General features: G+C 43.6%; 1 protein-coding gene across 2 annotated transcripts; it reads left to right on the plus strand.

Annotated features, from left to right (window-relative positions):
- The first annotated feature begins 6,112 nt into the window (after positions 1–6,112).
- Positions 6,113–15,615, plus strand: SERPINB11 (serpin family B member 11). Of its 2 annotated transcripts, XM_065935203.1 has the most exons (7): positions 6,113–6,280; positions 7,613–7,672; positions 9,130–9,258; positions 10,940–11,057; positions 12,367–12,509; positions 13,177–13,332; positions 15,211–15,615. In XM_065935203.1, the coding sequence occupies exons 1-7, from the start codon at positions 6,113–6,115 to the stop codon at positions 15,613–15,615; spliced, it is 1,179 nt and encodes a 392-aa protein (XP_065791275.1). The 2 variants fall into 2 exon arrangements, with proteins under 2 accessions (XP_065791275.1, XP_065791276.1); XM_065935204.1 differs by lacking the exons at positions 10,940–11,057; positions 12,367–12,509.
- The last annotated feature ends 2,856 nt before the right edge of the window (positions 15,616–18,471 follow it).

Consider the following 18,471-nt stretch of genomic DNA (forward strand, 5'->3'; position numbering starts at 1 on the left):
AAAATCTAACTGGGAAGTAAGGTAAATAATACTGTTTAATTAACTATCAGATTAAGCCTATTAATGCTTAACATCATGGACAAATTACATAATTTTTCTGGTAGAATGCTATCATTTATCCCTAAATGTTAACAATTATCCCTATTTTATAATAGTCACAGCGCAATAAGAATCAGATCATTTCATCTCAAGAAAAAGTTTTCATGGGGGCCTCCCAGGCGGCTGTAGTGGTAAGGAACCCGCCTGCCAGTGCTGGAGACACAAGAGACGCAGGCTCGATCCCTGGGTCGGGAAGATCCCCGGGAGGAGGGCATGGCAACCCACTCCAGCATTCTTGCCTGGAGAGTCCCGTGGACAGAGGAGCCTGGTGGGCTACAGTCCATGGGGTCGCAGAGTCAGACACAACTGAAGCAACCTAGCATGCACTTGCACCCACGCATGCACACACACAGAAATGCTAATATGAATAGTATATGACAGCATGTGGAAAAAGCGTAGGCTTCAGAAGAGATGGGCCCATATTTACATGGTGGCAGTGTGTGAATTCCCAAGTCCTTACTGTCTCATCTGCAACACCAGGGTAACATGACCCATTCTGCAAGACAGAGTCTGAGTAATGTGTCTGTGGTGATTGACGCATACCTGAGCCCTGTGATCCAGCCATGTCCATTACAAAGAAGTTCCCACCCAGGTGGGTAAGGGAGTGTGCGGGAGGCGAGGCCTGAAGCAGTGTTTCTGATGGTGTAGCCTAGGAAGCCACTGGGTGCCTGTCCCTGAGGAGTGGATACACCAAATGTGGTGAAAGCATAAAAGCTCAGTTACCCAGAAGTAACAGATTATGTTTTCAGAGTAACATGGATGAATCATTTAAAAAATATTCATTTATTTGGCTGCACGGGTCTTAGTTGCAGCACATGGGATCTTTCATTTGCTACATGCAAGCTCTTAGTTGAGGTATATGGGGTCTAGTTCCCTGACCAGATTTCAAACTTGCCTGCTGCCCGCACTGGGAGCTCGGAGTCTTAGCCACTGGACTACCAAGGAAGTTCCCACGGATGAATCTAAAAAAACATAACACTAAGTAAAAAATCAACATAAGCTCATTTATGAAAATACAAAATGCATATATAAAGAAATCAATATTATACATGAACACATAAATAGAAGAACATGCTTTAAACAAACTTTGTCTTCTATAGGAATGGAGGAGAAAGGGGAACTGTGGATTGAAGTTAATAAGCCAAGGAGAGGATGACTTCTGTAGCCCAATGATGGCTCATGCTAAGAACGGAGAGATGTGATTACCTCAATTTTTTATGCTTATGGATAAAAAAGCAGACACAAACACAAAATGTTTAATGAAAGGAAGGTGCCTGTACATAATAAGGGCTTCGCTGGGGGCTCAGTGGTAAAGAAAGCGCTACCAATGTAGGAGGCGCAGATTCGATCCCTGGTCCAGGAAGGTTCCCTGGAGAAGAAATTGGTAACCCACTCCGTTATTCTGGCCTGGGAAATCCCGTGGAGAGAGGAGCCTGCTGGGCTGTGGTCCATGGAGTTACAAATAGTCAGACACAACTTAGCAACTGAACAGCAGCAAAAACAGCACAGTAGGTACTCTGTCAGTATATTCCAAACTCTTCCTAGGTGTCCCAGTAACTGTTGGGCTACAGTAACTATGCTATAATGAAAACATATAATGTTTTATAATGAAAACAAGACAAAGATTTAAGAAGAATAAACTCACATTTGCTTATAAATCAGAAATTGCATCCCAGAACCTGGCGTTCGCCAGAATGCCTTATGAAGCGTGTCTGGCTTGGACATGCCTCATTATGGCATGTGCTTTCGTTATTAAAATGCTATTAAAGTAACTGAACAAAGAGCTTCAGGAGATACTGTTATTATCAGGCATGTTGCAGAGAGCAATACTGAAATTAACTTGCGGAACAGCATCTAGTTAAAGGCACGTACTAGTATTTTCATTAGGTAAGATCAACCAAACCTTTAAAAAACTGGGAAGAGCAGAGAAGTGTATGGTCTAGGCTCGGTGTAATGTAACTGCCAGGCTGGGTGGGCTGGTGATTGGAGCATGCAGCATCTACTCCTTAATGATTACGTTAGGACAATGAGTTTTGATGACAGGGATGTATGGTCATCTTTTAACCACATAAATGTTATGGGCCATTATTCTGAAAGCCCACGAGAGACACACTTCCCTTCAGTCTCTCTGCCTGATTAACGCTCAGCCAGGCACTCTCCTCCCTGTCCCAGTTCTGAGGCTTTGGCCCTTGGATCTGTTTGGCTCCCAGTGCATGGAGTGCTGTGTTAGTGAGAAACTATATGCGGTGACTAAATCAACAACCAGAGAATGCTCTTCCAAAGAGCTCAGCTCAGGTAGGTATGGGTGGCAAACAAGGTAAGTTAGTAACTAAAATAAATACACACAGGTGGAGATGTAGATTGTTCACCTGTCTTAATAGCCTAGAGAATATAAACCTAAACTAGGATTCCAAAGGAAGGCACAACTGTAATCTAGAATAGGGATCCTAACCTCCAGATCTAATGCCTGGGGATCTGAGGTGGAGCTGATGTAATAATAATCAAAATAAAGTGCACAATAAATGTGCTTGAATCATCCTGAAATCTACCCCCACCCTGGTCCATGCAAAAATCGTCTTCCACGAAGCCAGTCCCTGGCATTAGCCAGAATGCCAGCTGCCCAAAAGGTTGGGAACCACTGATCTAGAAGATGAGACAAAGAAGAAAGAAATTATTCCATCTCCCTGTGGGGCTAATGAAGGAAAAAATATCAAAAAGCACGCATGTGAGGTCAGCGGTCTAATTGGTCCAGGTGGACAAGGATGTGTAAAGAAATTCCTAAAGAGACTTGAAACGCCTCTAGCTGCAAGAATCAGAAGACTCAACTAAGATGGAGGATGTTATTATCTTACAGGACAAAAAAAGTCCCAAGACAGGGCAGATCCGGGTGGGTTAATGCATCCACTCAAAGGTGTGTCACCAGACACTCAGATTCTTTCCGTCATGCTCTCTGACACCTTGGCTTGGTTACAAAGTAGCTGCTGCATCAGTGGCCACATGAAAGCAAAACAACCCTAAGACAGAGAAGAGGATTGATTTCCTTCTGAGAGTCTCTTTTTATCAGAAGGAATTTTCCAGAAATCTTGCAGCAAAGTCTGCTGTCTTACTGGCAAGGTTTGCCATACCTTCTGATTTTTAAGATTTTATTCATTTATTCCCTCCTAACTTGATTGAGGGATGACTGACAAGAATAACTGTATATATTTAACATATAGTGATGGGGCTTCCCCGGTGGTGCTAGCAGTAAAGAACCTGCCTGCCAGTGCAGGAGAGGGAGTTCCACCCCTGGGTCAGGAGCACCCCCTGGAGGAGGAAACCCACTCAGTATTCTTGCCTGGAGAATTCCATGGACAGAGGAGCCTGGTGGGTTACAGTCCATAGGGTTGCAAAAAGTCAGGCACGACTGAAGTGACTTAGCACACATGCACGCACGCACCTCACAGAGGTAAACCTTTCTTTGGTGTTTGATGAACGAGCTTAAGATCTAGTCTCAGCAACTTTTGAGCACACAGTACGGTATTATTCACCATTGTCACCATGCTGTACATTAGCTCTTATTCTTCTTATAAGTGAAAGTTTACCATTTAGGGCTTCCCTGGTGGCTCAGATGGTAAAGAATCTGCCTGCAATACAGGAGATGTGGGTTTGATCCCTGGATAGGGAAGATCCCCTGAGAAAGGAAATGGCAACTCACTCCAATATTGTTGCCTGGAGAATCCCATGGATGGAGGAGCTACAGTCCATGGGGTCGCAAAGAGCCAGACACAACTGAGCGACTTACACTTTCATATTATTTTTTCACTGATGTGGGATACAGAATGCCTCAGTTGCCTTAAACCAATCATGGCTTATTCCTGAGGAGTGGGAAGGCTTTCCTGAAGGACATTCTATGTGAAAACTGTACCTTGAAATCCATCTCTCAGCACAGAATAGGGGAATGGAAGGGAAGGACTAAATAGCACGCAAATAACATTTAAAAAAATGTGCTATGTGGGGAGAATTTGAAAGTGTTCAAAAGAGGGGAGACGTGCTTGCTGGAGTGATTGTGGGTGAGAGTTTCAGTGGTGGCTGTTAGAGCAGCTTGCAAAAGGGAGGGAGGGAGACCTCTGAGAAGAGAATCAAAGTCAGGAGACCAAGAGCTGGAGCTCCCAAAGCCAACGGGAGCTCCGAGCAGGTAGCCTGGAGCCCCAACTTCATGAGCTCTGGGGCTCCCTCCGATCTCTCCTCAGTGGGGTGTGCAAGGCCTCCGGGACATTTCTGCCTGTTCTCCGGCCCTACCAATCACCACCTTTGGCTTCCTATGTTGCACTCTCCTGATACAAATTTCTCTTTCAGGATTTTGAGTCCCTGCTCATGTTTTGCCTTCTGTCAGTAATGATCTTCCTTTATGTGTGTGCCTGGGTGACCTGTTTCATTCTTCCAGGGGGAGTAGGACATCACCTCCTCCAGGAAGTCTTCCTGTGACTCTTGGGTTAGTTCTGTCCCCCCTGAGCTTCCTCAGTATACTGTGTACATCCGTGTATCATAGATATTTAGTGAATTGGTCAGGACTGGTGCTGGAATAAAGCATAAAAAGCAAGCTCCTTGCTCTAATGCAGATTGTACTCTAGAGAGAAGGTCAGGCAGTAGATACATGTATACTACATATATGTGTTTTATTTATGTAAATAAATATAAACATTGCTTATATTTACATAAAGTCATGTATATATAATGTATAAAATTCACACATTTATAATATATGTGGTAAATATATTAAAAATGTAATACAAGGCTGGGAGGGGGTCACTTCCCTGGTGACTCAGTGGCAAAGAATTTGCCTGAAATGCAGGACATGCTGGTTGGATCCTTGGTTTGGGAAGATCCCCTGGAGAAGAAAATGGCAACCCACTCCAGTATTGCTGCCTGGAGAATCCCATGGACAGAAGAGCCAGGAGGGCTACAGTCCATGGGGTTGCAGAGTCAGACGTGACTGAGCAATGAAACTAGAACAGTACAGAAGGCACAGATTTGCATCCTGAGGTTTCACTGTGTCCAGAGGTTGAGAATGTGAGAAAAATCCTGAAAGAGACTGAGGTGGCTCCAAAGGTGTGGATGGATGATCCAGTGATGGGCAAGAGAGAATGATGACCAGGAAGTTAAAGGAAGAAAGTGTTTGTTGGCAATGGAGGGTCCTAGAAAGTGAAACACTCCCGAGCATAAGAAGGATGCTCGACTGTTTCTGCACTTGGCAGTGCTCAGTGAATGTTTGGGGGATCCAATAAATAAATTCCTCCTTCCTGACGTGCCGCTGTCCTTAGAGAACACTCATTCCCAGCATCTTTTCTTTCCTCTCAAATTTTCCTCCTCTTTTCCTCCATTTTTCTTGATGTCTTGTGAGGCTGAGGGCTTTGGCCACCTTTGGATGGCATGACCTATTTGCTAGGATCCCCTTACTTTTGTGGAGGAGACAGGAGATAAAGCTCAGCAAGGAGAAGAAATGTGCAGAGAATATCAAGAGAGACCAAGCTTGCCCACCGTCTTTCACCTTGGTTCTGCAGGAGTGACGGGATGGAGACTGTGGAGACGGGAGCTGGTTTTGGGAGGATCTCTTTTGGCGGGGCTGTGTAGCTCAAGGACTTTTCTGTACAAATTCCAGGATGAGTAAAGTACCTAAAGCGTGGAAAGTAAGAGCCAAGAGATCAAATTTCTTCTGTGTTTTTGTTCCAGAAATATTAGCCATCACTCTTAAATGTACACAAATAATAGAGAGAGAGTTTTGAAATACTGGTTGAAGAGAACAGTAAATCTTCTCTTCATGAGAATAAAAAACTACTATGAAGGCCCTTCCCCCATCCCAGCATTTATTAGCTCCTCAGAAAGTATGACAACAGGCTGTAACTTTTCATGAACCAGTGGGCTCAGATGCTTACATTCGCGGAATGTCATAACTGAATGCTCGATATAATCTGTGCCTCCAGGTAAGTCTGAGATTTTTTTTCCCCTTCCATTCTCAGGTAGGGTTTTGCCTAAAATGGATGCCCTCAGCACAGCAAATGTTGAATTTTGTCTGGATGTGTTCAAGGAGCTGAGCGATAACCACGCAGGAGACAATGTCTTCTTCTCCCCGCTGAGTCTTCTTTACGCTCTTAGCATGATCCTCCTGGGAGCCAGAGGAAACAGCGCAGGGCAGATGCAGAAGGTACTGGGAGCAGGAGTGCTGGGTGGCCTGGGGTCTTCCTCAGAAGGACTTACACCTCCAGAGCCAGAAAACGCTGCCATCTCGTGAAAGAAGAGCCACATGTGGGCAAAGCGTATTTCTTAGGACTAATGGCTTAGATAAGGCTATACCTTATAATGCAGATAACACAGTGCATGCCTGCTCCATCTCTTTCTTGCCTTCAATGCTTTCACACATGAGTGACTGAAATTTACCTTCACAGTTTATCCTCACAGTGATTTAAACATGCCAGAGAACACATATATGGTATGATTCTTGCCCTCTACAATTTTAACTTACAATAAAATGAGTATCTATCAGAAACTAACACAATGTTGTAGAATAATTGTACCCCAATGAAAAAAGAATGAAGTTTAAAAAAAATGACCAAATTCAGTAAAAAATGACTGTTTAAAAGTTGTCTAGCTTTTTCCAGTGCTCCTTTATGCATTTGAAGTTCATACTAGCCCTGTGCGTTAGGGGTAGGAATTGTTATCTCCATTTTACAGGTGGGGAAGCAGAGACTGAACGGGTGACATGAGCTGACATGCAGTGGTTTTTCCGCCATACATACATGTATACACTTATACACGTGTGTACATATATATGTATATATGGCTTCCCAGCTGGCACTAAGGGTAAAGAATCCACCTGCCAAGGCAGGAGATGCAGGAAATGCGGATTCAACCCCTGGGCCAGAGAAGATCCCCTGGAGGAGGAAATGGCAACCCACTCCAGTATTCTAGCCTGGAAAATTCCATGGACAGAGTAGCATTTTTTTTTTTCCTTGAAAAGTCTAGAAGAATGTCAGTTAACAACTCCCAGGGTATTTGCACATATTATTATTGTTTGTCCTTTATTCCATATTTTGATGCACTTTTAGGATTTTCTTGCATTTAAATAAATGACTTAGCGGGAGACCATGTGGCGCTTTGCACAAGCCCGGAAGAGCACTGTCAGTGCTGGCCTGGCAACAGTGCGGGGGGAGCGGAGGAGTCTGGGAACCAAGGCTCAGGGCCTGGGGCCAGACAGGCAATGAGAGTCTGGGGCCAAGTGGACTAACCTCATGAACTCAATTTCCCTAACAGAAAATGAAGATAGTAGTATCTACTTTAGTAGACAGTATCAACTTTAAAAGTTGTCGGGAGGATTAAGTAAGATATGCAAAGGCTTAGTTCAGGATTTGTAATATAACATCATTAAACATTAGCTTTCGCCACTGGTCTTTATCTGAAGAGGAAAAACTTGTAACTGTCAGCCTCTGTAGACGATATGTTTCTTTTGATGGCAATCTATCTCATTTTTCTTTTCTAGGTGCTTCACTTTAACCATATTGTGGAGTCATCAGGACCAGAGTTCAGGGACTTGGCTAAGGTATGATACTCTCTCTGCTGGCTGTCGCGTGCTCTTTGATAAAAAAGCACCAAGAAACAGCACAGTCCAGGCGCTGAGTGGCAGAGCACCTCACTGATTCATAAGAGAGCGAGAGGTGAACCCCGGTTCCTCCTTTAATCCTCCTGAGGGTGACTATGGCCGATAGGGTTTGACACAGCGATAATAACAACCTTATTAATAAAATTAATAATAAAGTCCCCCAGATTTCATCATCTGAGTTTTGTCATCCTCATTCAGTTTTCTGTTCTCTTATGGACTGTGCCCCATGGTGAGTCTGCCAGCTTCTTTTATGCAGGGTCAGGTCCTCAGTCTAATGAGGGGACTGAGAAAGAACCCGATGCTTTACCTTTTAATTCTATAGCAGGAAAACAGGGCCTGATGTCACCCAGCCCACGTGTTCCAGGACTATGGTCTCTGTTCTTTCTAATAAAAGGATGCCTTTTGACATCAAAATTAAATAGAACTGCCACATGAAAATATATGTATGTTGATTGTGATTGATTGAGGAAAGACATAAATGCCTAGTCATAGAATACCTGCTTCATGGAACCCTTATTGTTAGGAGATTAGAGCCCATGGTTTGGGAACTTTCACTTTGGGGAATATAGGCATAAACACTACAATTTCCAAGAATTCAGATGCATCAAAGCCATGGGGAGAGGGGAGGAGAGGGTGAGATATATGGAGAGAATAACATGGAAATTTATATGACTGTATGCAAAAGAGATAGCCAAGGGAATTTGCTGTAGTCCCAGGGAACTCAAACAAGAGCCTCTGTATTAACCTAGAGGGGTGGGATGGGGAGGGAAACAGAGGGAGGTTCAGAAGGGAGGGGATATATGCATACCTGTGGCTGATTCATGCTGAGGTCTGACAGAAAACACAAAATTCAGTAAAGTGATTATCCTTCAATTAAAAAAAAAGCCACATGCTTAAATGAATTGCTTCTGTGAGGGACAGATGGGTGTGTCAGTTCAGTTCAATAAAGAGCTCAGTATATGATTAAATGATCACATAGAAAATGGAGACATTGAAAGGAGCATGATAGATAGAGAAGGAAAATGATTCTTTAGGTACAAAGGCAACAATCAAACTTGGATGATCACTCTAAAGATCCCCAACTAGGATCTCTTCATTAAAATGTCTGGTTTTGAATTAAACCATGAGAGCTGACAAGTCCACGTGTATTTGCAGTGGTTTACAGTTCTGCACACGGTCTGTAGCCAAAGTCCCAGAGTGCCAAGATTGTTGGGAGAGGAAATCTAGAGAAGGAGAATGCTCTCAGCTTGCCAACTCTGGCTTTGTTCATATTCACGGCCCTTCTATTCAGAGGCTAACATCTTGCTGTCTGGTTATTGTTTTTACATTATTTATACTCTCTACTGGCAAGAAATCAAGCAACTTAATACTCCATTCTTTATTTACTGGTGCTTCAGTGCAGCCGAGCTGGAAGGATTCACTCAGAGTTAGGAGTCCTTTTCTCCCAGATCAATCGGTCAGACTCTAACTATATCCTCAGCATCGCCAACAGACTCTACGGGACAAAGGCGATGGCATTCCATGAGGTAAGTCCCTTTGGAACAGCGGTTAGCAGCTTTCTTGGCATCCTCTGAATTTCACATTATAAAATAAAATGAAGGATAAGAAGTGTAACATGGTGTTGATCTTTAAGAGATTGCATTTGAGCAGAGTTAGAGTTTCAGTGAAATGGTTTTTACCAAACTCCTATTTAAGGTTGTGAAATGTCACATAACTTCCTGCAAATCACTGATGTTGTCCAAGAGTAAGGTCATGGATGAAGCACAAAGCAAATTTGGTAATAATTATTCCTTATGAAACAGAAAGAAAATAAAATATATTTCTCATCTCTTTTTCAAAGGTCCTTAATGGCAGAATATTGAGAGTTAATGGAAAGTAAACTGGGCTGGGAGCCAAGAGAGCTGTTCACATTGAGGCATGACTTTGGACAAATCCCTTCTACCTGTAAAATGAGAGGATTAGACTATGTTCTTTCTAGTTCCCAAATTCTAACACTAATGATGCCATTTTCCAATGGCATTAACATATACAGTTTTACTGAGTGTTTATTACATGCCAGTCATTCTACTTAATCTCATATATTCCTTACACAGTCCTGTAAGATATAGTTATAAAATTGTTATCAGTTCTACAATCATGAAGCAGATTCTTTAAAGGCCACAGACATAAGGTGACAAAGCCTAGATTTGATCCCTATCTAAGCCCATCTTCCTGTGTATTAAATACTACATTATCCTGCAATGATTGAGGTGAAATCCTAGATTCAGTGACACAGTTTTGGATTGACCAGTGTTACTTAGATGTCAATCAACTCTGAATATTCACTGGAAGGACTGAAGCTGAAGCTCTGGTACTTTGGCCACCTAATGAGAAGAGCCGACTCACTGGAAAAGACCCCGATGCAGGGAAAGATTGAAGGCAGGCAGGAAAGAGGACGACAGAGGAGGAGATGGTTGGATGGCATCACCGACTCAATGGACATGAGTTTGAGTAAACTCCGGGAGATAGTGAAGGACAGGGAAACCTAGCATGCTGTAGCCCATGGGGTCACAAAGAGTTGGACCTGACTGAGCAACTGGGCAACAACAACTTAAACGTCAGCTGGGTGAAGCGAGACACAACCTTGACTTTCTAATGTTCTTCCCTAGCCTGGAGGTGCAGGCCACGTCTTATACTTATACAAGATTTGGATTGTCAGAGTTTTGGCAACTTAGTGTGGCCCATCTTGGTATCACAGATATTTCAGAGGTATTTCCTTCTATAGCCCTAGCAACGTAATGAGAACGTTTGTGGAGAGGACCTGAAGTGAGGGGATTAACAGCCGTGGGCCCCTCTCTTGTTCTTTGGTCTCCCTCAAAGCTTCCATGATCTGGGTGTAATTGTACTTGAGACCATGATGATTACATCTGATGTGAGAAGCTGACTTGAGAAGCTCCCCATTAGTTTCATTAGGTTGTCTCAGTCTGTGTCAGAAGATACTGATATCCCAGGATTCGTCTGGAAAAATTCCCACCGCGTGGGCTGTGAGCAGTCACGTAAGCATGTTCCAGCCGCAGCTGGACGCAGCTCAGGGCAAGAACTGGGTCAAGGGCCAGATTTTACTCTCAATTAAGCTTTCCCTGGATTCAGGCACAAAAGAATCCAGTTAAGCAATAACTTTCCTTACACTATTTTTTGGGTGTTATGCAACTGTCCTTTCTTTTACAGCAATACTTAGACTGTTCTGAGAAATTGTATCAAGCCAGGCTGCAAACTGTTGATTTTGAATGGTCTGCTGAAGAAACAAGGAAAACCATCAATGCTTGGGTTGAAAGCAAAACTGGTGGTGAGGATAAGTCAACCACGTGTCTCCAAACTTTATTTGAGCTGTGTTGATAAACTTGCTGAGTTGACGTTAAGGGGGAAACTAGATGTGTTTGTTTAGGTTAGTGTTCTGGCCTCAATTTAGGGCTCTGTGCCTAGAATAATGCCTGGCACATAAAAGTTTTGTAAATATTTTGAGCGTAGGTTGATTAGTGTTGTTTGTCATTACAGATCCCCATGCTGTATATTTGTTTAGACTGTTATTGTTATTTTGTCACTAATTTGTGTATTTATTTATTTATTCATTAATTTGTGTATATGTATGCACATATATGTATGTATACATATATGTATATATATAATCAAATGATGTTCATCATGGTTATTACATGCTAGGTATTGTGTTTGGTCCAAAAGTTCAATAAAAATGAAAGCTCTCATCAAGCTTAAAGTCTGATATTTCATATACCCCTGTTTCATATTATATGATAGATTATATTCCAAAAAATGCTATAAATTGCAGCACTCTAAAATGCTCCAAGAGGTCTTGGTGTTCCATTTTGATCAATATATTTACAGTAAGAAATTATTGGTATAGTTTTATAAATCCTGACTTTTCAGATACATTTTTACTTTAAGTATTTTCATATATGCTTGTGATACACTAAAGTTAGCATACTGAAAGGACCAGTGAATCTTTCGAATATGTAACATATTTGCAACTGGTGAGGTACTAGTAACTATAAAGTCTGATAGATATTAAAATTAAGCCACAGGAGATGATTCCCTGGTGACTCAGATGGTAATGAATATGCCTGCAATGCAGGGGACTCAAGTTTGATCTCTTGGTCAGGAAGATCCCCTGGAGAAGGAAATGGCAACCCACTTCAGTATTCTTGCCTGAAAAATCCCATGGACAGAGGAGCCTGGCGGGCTAGGCGGGCTATGTCCCAAAGATTGGGACATAACTGAGCGGCTAACACACTATAGGAATTTTTTAAAAAAGAATTATAGAATTTTTAAAAAAAGCAGTTACGTATAAGAAAGCATTGGATATGACTAGTTACAAGACAGGTTGATTCATAGCTAATATGCTTGGTATTCCTTGAATGACAACTTCTGATTAGAAGTAACAAAGCATTCAATATTCTTTGAAATAAACATCATTTGACAAGGACATGCTTTATGGCCACAGATGAAGGAATTCTTCTGGCATCTCAAATCTATAATTAGTCTTAACAAAGGCTCCAGATTTCTTGTAACTCTTCAACTCTCTACTATCAATAAGTTCAAATCCAAATACATTATTTATTCTTTTTTTTTATTACAAGGAAAAGTCACTAACCTCTTTGGAAAAGGCACGATTGAGCCCTCCTGTGTCATGGTCCTGGTGAATGCCATATATTTCAAAGGACAATGGCAGAATAAATTTCAGGAACGAGAGACATTTAAAACCCCTTTTCAGTTAAGTAAGGTGAGTATTTTATTTTCGGATGGATGATCAATTTTGGAGAATGCCATCTTCATTAAAGACAATTTAGAAAGTTTCAGTGAAAATACTGGTTCTAGGCTTTGTGCTTCCATGAATTTTGTTTTTGTTGCTCCCATGAAGTGACGGTAACCTTTCTCAAAGGGCACCTAATGGGATGTTCAGGACTAGAAGAAAGTCTGTCCTTTTTTTACTGTTCTTCTGGGTCTACATTCTTCCCAGACATGCTTTCTCTAGCAAATAGTTTCTCTAGAAACACAGCAAAGTTGGTTGTAGATTTTCCTCCCAGAAAGTCTCTAATCAGATCCAAAAAAAGGAGATTATCCTATAATCTCTTTTCCCACATAAATCACTTTATTAAGAGACCTTGCTTTTGTTTTGGGGAAACATATATGCTATCATTTTTGTTAATATGTATACAATCTGAACTAGTCAGGCTCTAACACAGACATTTTAAAATTAAAAAAAACTTATAAACTTTGCAAAGCAATGTAATACAGGGTGTATTTTGTCATTTTTGTTTTACCCCTGCCTTTCTGGTGCTAATGCAGTTATCCTTGTTATTCTGAGAGGAAAATCAGCATGCATACCTGTACACACACATATGTAACTGTACCATCTAATTACAACTTTTTTTTTTTTTTAAACATAGGGTAAAAGTGTAACTGTGGAGATGATGTATCAGACTGGGAAGTTTAAACTGGCCCTCATCGAGGAACCACAGATGCAGGTTTTGGAGCTGCCCTATGTCAACAACACACTTGGTATGATCATTCTGCTTCCAGTGGGCACGGCTGACGTAGACCAGGTGAGGTTATGAGAATGCTAAAGTGCAGCGAAGACGTGGGTGTATGTGTACACACACACACGCAATGCGTATTTCATGACCACACAGTGTTGCCAGTCACTTGTTCTATCAGGTTCAGCAGTTCTGCCCAGGTGCTATGAGAGCAAAGGGTGGACCTCCTGAAGTCCGTGACTTCAGGATGATGTATTTAGGGAGAACAATCTACTCTTACATTTAAAGAAAGGGCAGCTGGAGGCAGAAGTGCCTGTGGTACCAGTACACACAGACATACAGATGCACACATACATGCGCGCACTGGCCATTGGACATCTGGGAAACCTCTTTCTACAGCGGGCTTCCCCTGTGGCTCAGACAGCAAAGAATCTGCCTGCATGTGGGAGACCTGCGTTCGACCCTAGTTTGGGTGAGCAAGGAAGCCTTCTGGACACGCCTGGGTGGGGTGTGTGCTCTGGATAGCGGGCTGTGCCGGCATGCGTGTCAGAGGTGTGGCCACTGCAGGGGGGGCTCAGGTCTCTGGAGGTCTGTGGGCTTCAGCGGAAGATATTTGGAGGCATGGAGCAGTTGGAAGCAGTTTAGAAGTGGTCTTTTTTGCCTTTGGGCTGTGCTGTGAAGTATGTGGATTTTAATTTCCCCAACCAGGATCAAATCTGTGCCCCCTGAATTGGAAGGCTGGAGTCTTAACCACTGGACTGCCAGGGATGTCCCAGAAATGGCTTTTATTAAATTGTGATTCATTTATTTAATTGTTCATTTATTCATTCATACACCAAACATTGAATGTCTACAGCATGCTGGAAACTCTGCTGTGTTCTGGAAACAAAGATGAATGTGTGGTTACAACACAGAGGTGAAGTGTCAGGAGTGCTGAGATAGGCCCTGCAGAAAGCCATGTGGAAGCAGAGAGAGTCCAAATTTGAGTGAGGAGATCAGGACGGTATCCTAGTTGGGTAATCTCGATGCCAGCCTCACTGGATAAGTAGGAGATGAAGTGGAACAAAGGCAGTACCTGGTGCTCCGACCACAGCAAAGGACAAGTGCAAATGCCTTAGAAGTATGAGGGAGCGAGGTGGGTCTGACATGAAGTCATGGTAGCTTGGATCAGGGCAGAAAAGCACAGAAGGAAAATGGGCTTAGGAATTAAAACCGCCTTTATTTTATGTCTGATTTTATACTGTCAGGATGGGGAAAAACACGACAAAAAAGTTTTCAACTCCTGTAGTAGATTGATGGGATTTGACATACTGGTTTGGAGCTGCAGGGAGGTCTGAACAGAGAGTTTCAAATGACCAAGGGTAGAATTTGAAGGGCTTCAGAAACTCTTGAAACTGGATGTAGGGTGAGATGTCTGAGTTGTGAGGCTGCCTGGGGGGAAATCGGAGCACAGACACAGGTACTGAATTGCTGGGTGAAGGCAGAGGGCATCCAGGGTTCAGAAGCTTCCAGCACAATGAGGGCAGGACACGGGAGGATTAGAGCGTGACCCAGAGAAACCAGCTCATAAAGGAGACGTGACTCATGTTTCAGATGTACGTGCCCAGAAGAGATGGTTGAATTCATCCAGGAAATGGGGCACAAGGACTTCACGGCAATAGAGGGCATTTGAGAGATGCCTACCTGCTGAGGAAATGAGGCAAAAGAGTGTAGGATACACACGGGGAAGTTTAATTATGAAGCATCAATGAGAAGTAGACAGGAGAAGAGGGAAGGTGTGGCTGCACGTGACATTTTTGCTTTTTTCAGACAGGACTTGAGCACATTTTAAAGGCAGAGAAGAAACTGATGTTGAATTGTTGACACCAAGAATTAGAAAACAAATAGCATTTAACATGGAGGGCGTGTGTTCAGCTCTCGTTGGGTCACTCGTGTTTTGTCTCTTAGGTAGAAAAGCAGCTGAACTCGAAGACCTTTCAGGAATGGACCAGCCCATCCAACATGGTGGAGAGGGACGTGGAAGTGCATCTCCCGAGATTCAAACTGGAGATCAAGTACGAGCTCAATTCCTTGTTAGAGTCCCTCGGGATGACAGACATCTTCAGCCAGGTCAAAGCAGATCTTTCTGGAATATCACCAGTCAAGGGCCTCTTTGTATCAAAGGTCATTCACAAGTCCTACGTGGAGGTCAACGAGGAGGGCACGGAGGCAGCCGCGGCCACTGGCGACGTCCTGGCAATAAAACGACTTCCCGTCCGAACTCAGTTCCTGGCGAACCGCCCCTTCCTGCTCTTCATCAGGCACTTTCACACCAACATGATTCTCTTCTGTGGCAAGCTGGCCTCTCCCTGAGCAGAGCGGGTGGAGCAAGGCTCAGGGTCACAGAGGAGATGTGGCAACCAACCAGGACTAAAAGTGGTCCATACCTCACCCTCCTCCATGCCTCAGTTTGCTCCTCTGCAGAATGGGTCTAGGACACCTCCCAGCTTATCCCACGAGTTGGTGAAGCCTCAGATGATAGCCATCATGGAAGAAGCTATCACTACAAACAAGCCTCTCTGCCTCTTTTATCTTTGGGGCCTTGTTTAAGTGCTATACAGGTGATATGATCCAGTTAGCGGGAAATAGTTTAGAAGATTAGATTTTCTTGACTTGCTTGTATCAGTGAGCTCTTGGTTAAGTGGCCACTTTACTTTCGGAAGACCAGTGTAAGGGCTTCAACTTTAGCTGGGTCTTAAAATCTGTTATTTTCCTTGTATATGTAACTATAACATCATGAATTCTGTATTGACTATAATAAACACATGAAATGCCTTGGGTTCCTGGAGGATTGTTAGTAGTCTGCAGCAGCTCAATACACATGAGAAAAGACTGTGGATAAGTGAAGTCTGATTCAGTGCACGTTTTAGTAGAATCTTTGGCTAAATCTTCTTAGGCTCTAAATTGAATCAGATTTTACTTTCCCTCCCTCTCTCCTTCCATCCTTCTCTTTCTTTCTCAATAGTATTTAGTTGTTTAGTCGCTAAGTGTGTCCAACTCTTCTGCTACCCATGAACTGTATCCCGCCAGGCTCCTCTGTCCATGGGATTTTCCAGGCAAGAATATTGGAATGGGTTGCCATTTCCTTCTCCAGGGGATCTTCTCAACCCAGGGACAGAACCTGTGTCTTATGCATTGGCAGGTGTATTCTTTACCTCTAAGCAACAGAAAGCCCTCAATATTCACAATAATTCAGTGAGTAAAATTCACAACAGAAAAAACCAGACATCAATCAGAATATTTTATTAGAAAAATTTCTTAGGGACTTCCCTAGTAGTCCAGTGGTTAAGATTCAGAGCTTCCACTGCGAGGGGCATGGGGTTTGATCCCTGGTCAGGAAAGTAAGACCCTGCATGCTGTTAGATGTGGCCAAAAAAAACAACATAAAATAATTAAAAAGAGAGAAATCCTCCTTAATTTCTATTTGTGACAACATGAAGTGATGATCAGATAATAGTGTCCATAATACATTCACTGCCTTCTCAGTGTCACCTTGATGAATGTTTCCTTCCAGAACTCTCTCAGAGGGCTGAACACAGAAGAGTCCCTCAAATCCCCCTTCTCTTACACTGTCTTAGAACAGTCAGTCCAAGACCGCCATTGATTCCCTCCTGCAGGGATGGGCCACCTTCTTATTGTTGCCAGTGGTGGCGGACAAGGATGGGTTTTCAGCTTCCCCACTGGGACCCTGAAGGATGCATGCATGCTCAGTCATATCTGACTCTTTGTGACACCCTGTGCAGTAGCCACCACGCTCCTCTGTCCATGGGATTTTTCAGACAAGAATACTGGAGTGGGTTGACATTTCCCTCTCCAGGAAACTTCCAGACCCAGGGATCGAACTTGGGTTTCCAGTGCTGCAGGCAATCTCCTGCATTATAGGGGGATTCTTTAGTGGCTGAGCCATCAGGGAAGCCCTTATTGTTTAATAGTAACATGTAAAGTAGCAAGCAAGCAATGATTTCCAGAGAGTATAAGACTGAAGAATATCTCCTTAAAATGCCGTGTGAACTTGCCTCACGGCACTGGAATGGCTCCACGTGCTCTACTAGTCCTTTACTGCCTGCAAGTGTCACACGGCACAAAGCCAAGGAGCCACCTTGGCCCAGCCCAGGGACAACCCGGCAAGTTTAACTGCAGGACTCTGAGAGCCACAGCCCAGCAATGACGGGTGTGGAAAATGAGTTGCTCACTTTACACATCTAGGACAGACAACGAAGGCAGTGTCTGGTGGATGCTGGGTCCTTCTCCACGGCCCCTGGTGCGTGCTGTGCAGAAGCTCAGCAGAGCCGCGGGACCAGGCTTGGGCAGGGGGATGACCACGCTGAGCTGTAGGACCTCCCTCCCTGACAGAGGCTCAGAGTGAGTGTCCAGTCACAGCCTCCATTCCAGAATCTCAGAGTCCCCTGAAGGGGTGGGAATTGAGCTGATGGTCACCACTACAGAGAGGGCTTCAAAAGCACCAATGGGCCCCGGGCAGAGACACAGGACTTGGAGAGGCAGTGGCCAAACCAGCCTCTGGGCACGGCGGAGGGGGGTCGCGCTCCTGAGCCTTTGCTGTGAGAAGCCAGGAGCTCCTCGAGCACCCAGTGCTGGGGATGGAGAACATGGCTATTTTCACTCTCTCAAAGAGCTTTTTTAAAAAAATTTGAGTGTCGTTGCTTTATAATGTTAGAGTATGTTAGCGTCTACTGCACAGTGAAGTGAACCAGCCATTGCTGTTTTTCAGTCACCAACTTGTGTCCACCTCTTTGTGACCCCATGAACCGCAGCACGCCAGGCTTCCCTGTCCATCACCAACTCCCAGAGCTTGTTCAAGCTCATGTCTATTGAGTCAGTGATGCCATCCAACCATCTCATCCTCTGTCATCCCCTTCTCCTGCCTTCAATCTTTCCCAGCATCGACCATACATCCACACATATCCCGTCTTCCTTGGATTCCGTTCCCACTTAAGTCACTACAGAGCAGTGAGTAGAGTCCCCAAGTCATACGGTAGTTTCTTCTTAGTTGCCTATTTCATGCCTTGTATCAATAATATATTTGTGTCAATCCCAATTGCCTAATCCACCCCACCCCATCTTCCCTCCCTTGGTGTTGACACATTTGTTCTCTCTGACTGTGTCTCTATTTCTGCTTTGCAAATAAATTTATCTATACCATTTTTCTAG

The sequence above is a fragment of the Muntiacus reevesi genome, chromosome 4, assembly GCF_963930625.1.
Source record: "Muntiacus reevesi chromosome 4, mMunRee1.1, whole genome shotgun sequence".
Classification (NCBI taxonomy): Eukaryota; Metazoa; Chordata; class Mammalia; order Artiodactyla; family Cervidae; genus Muntiacus; species Muntiacus reevesi.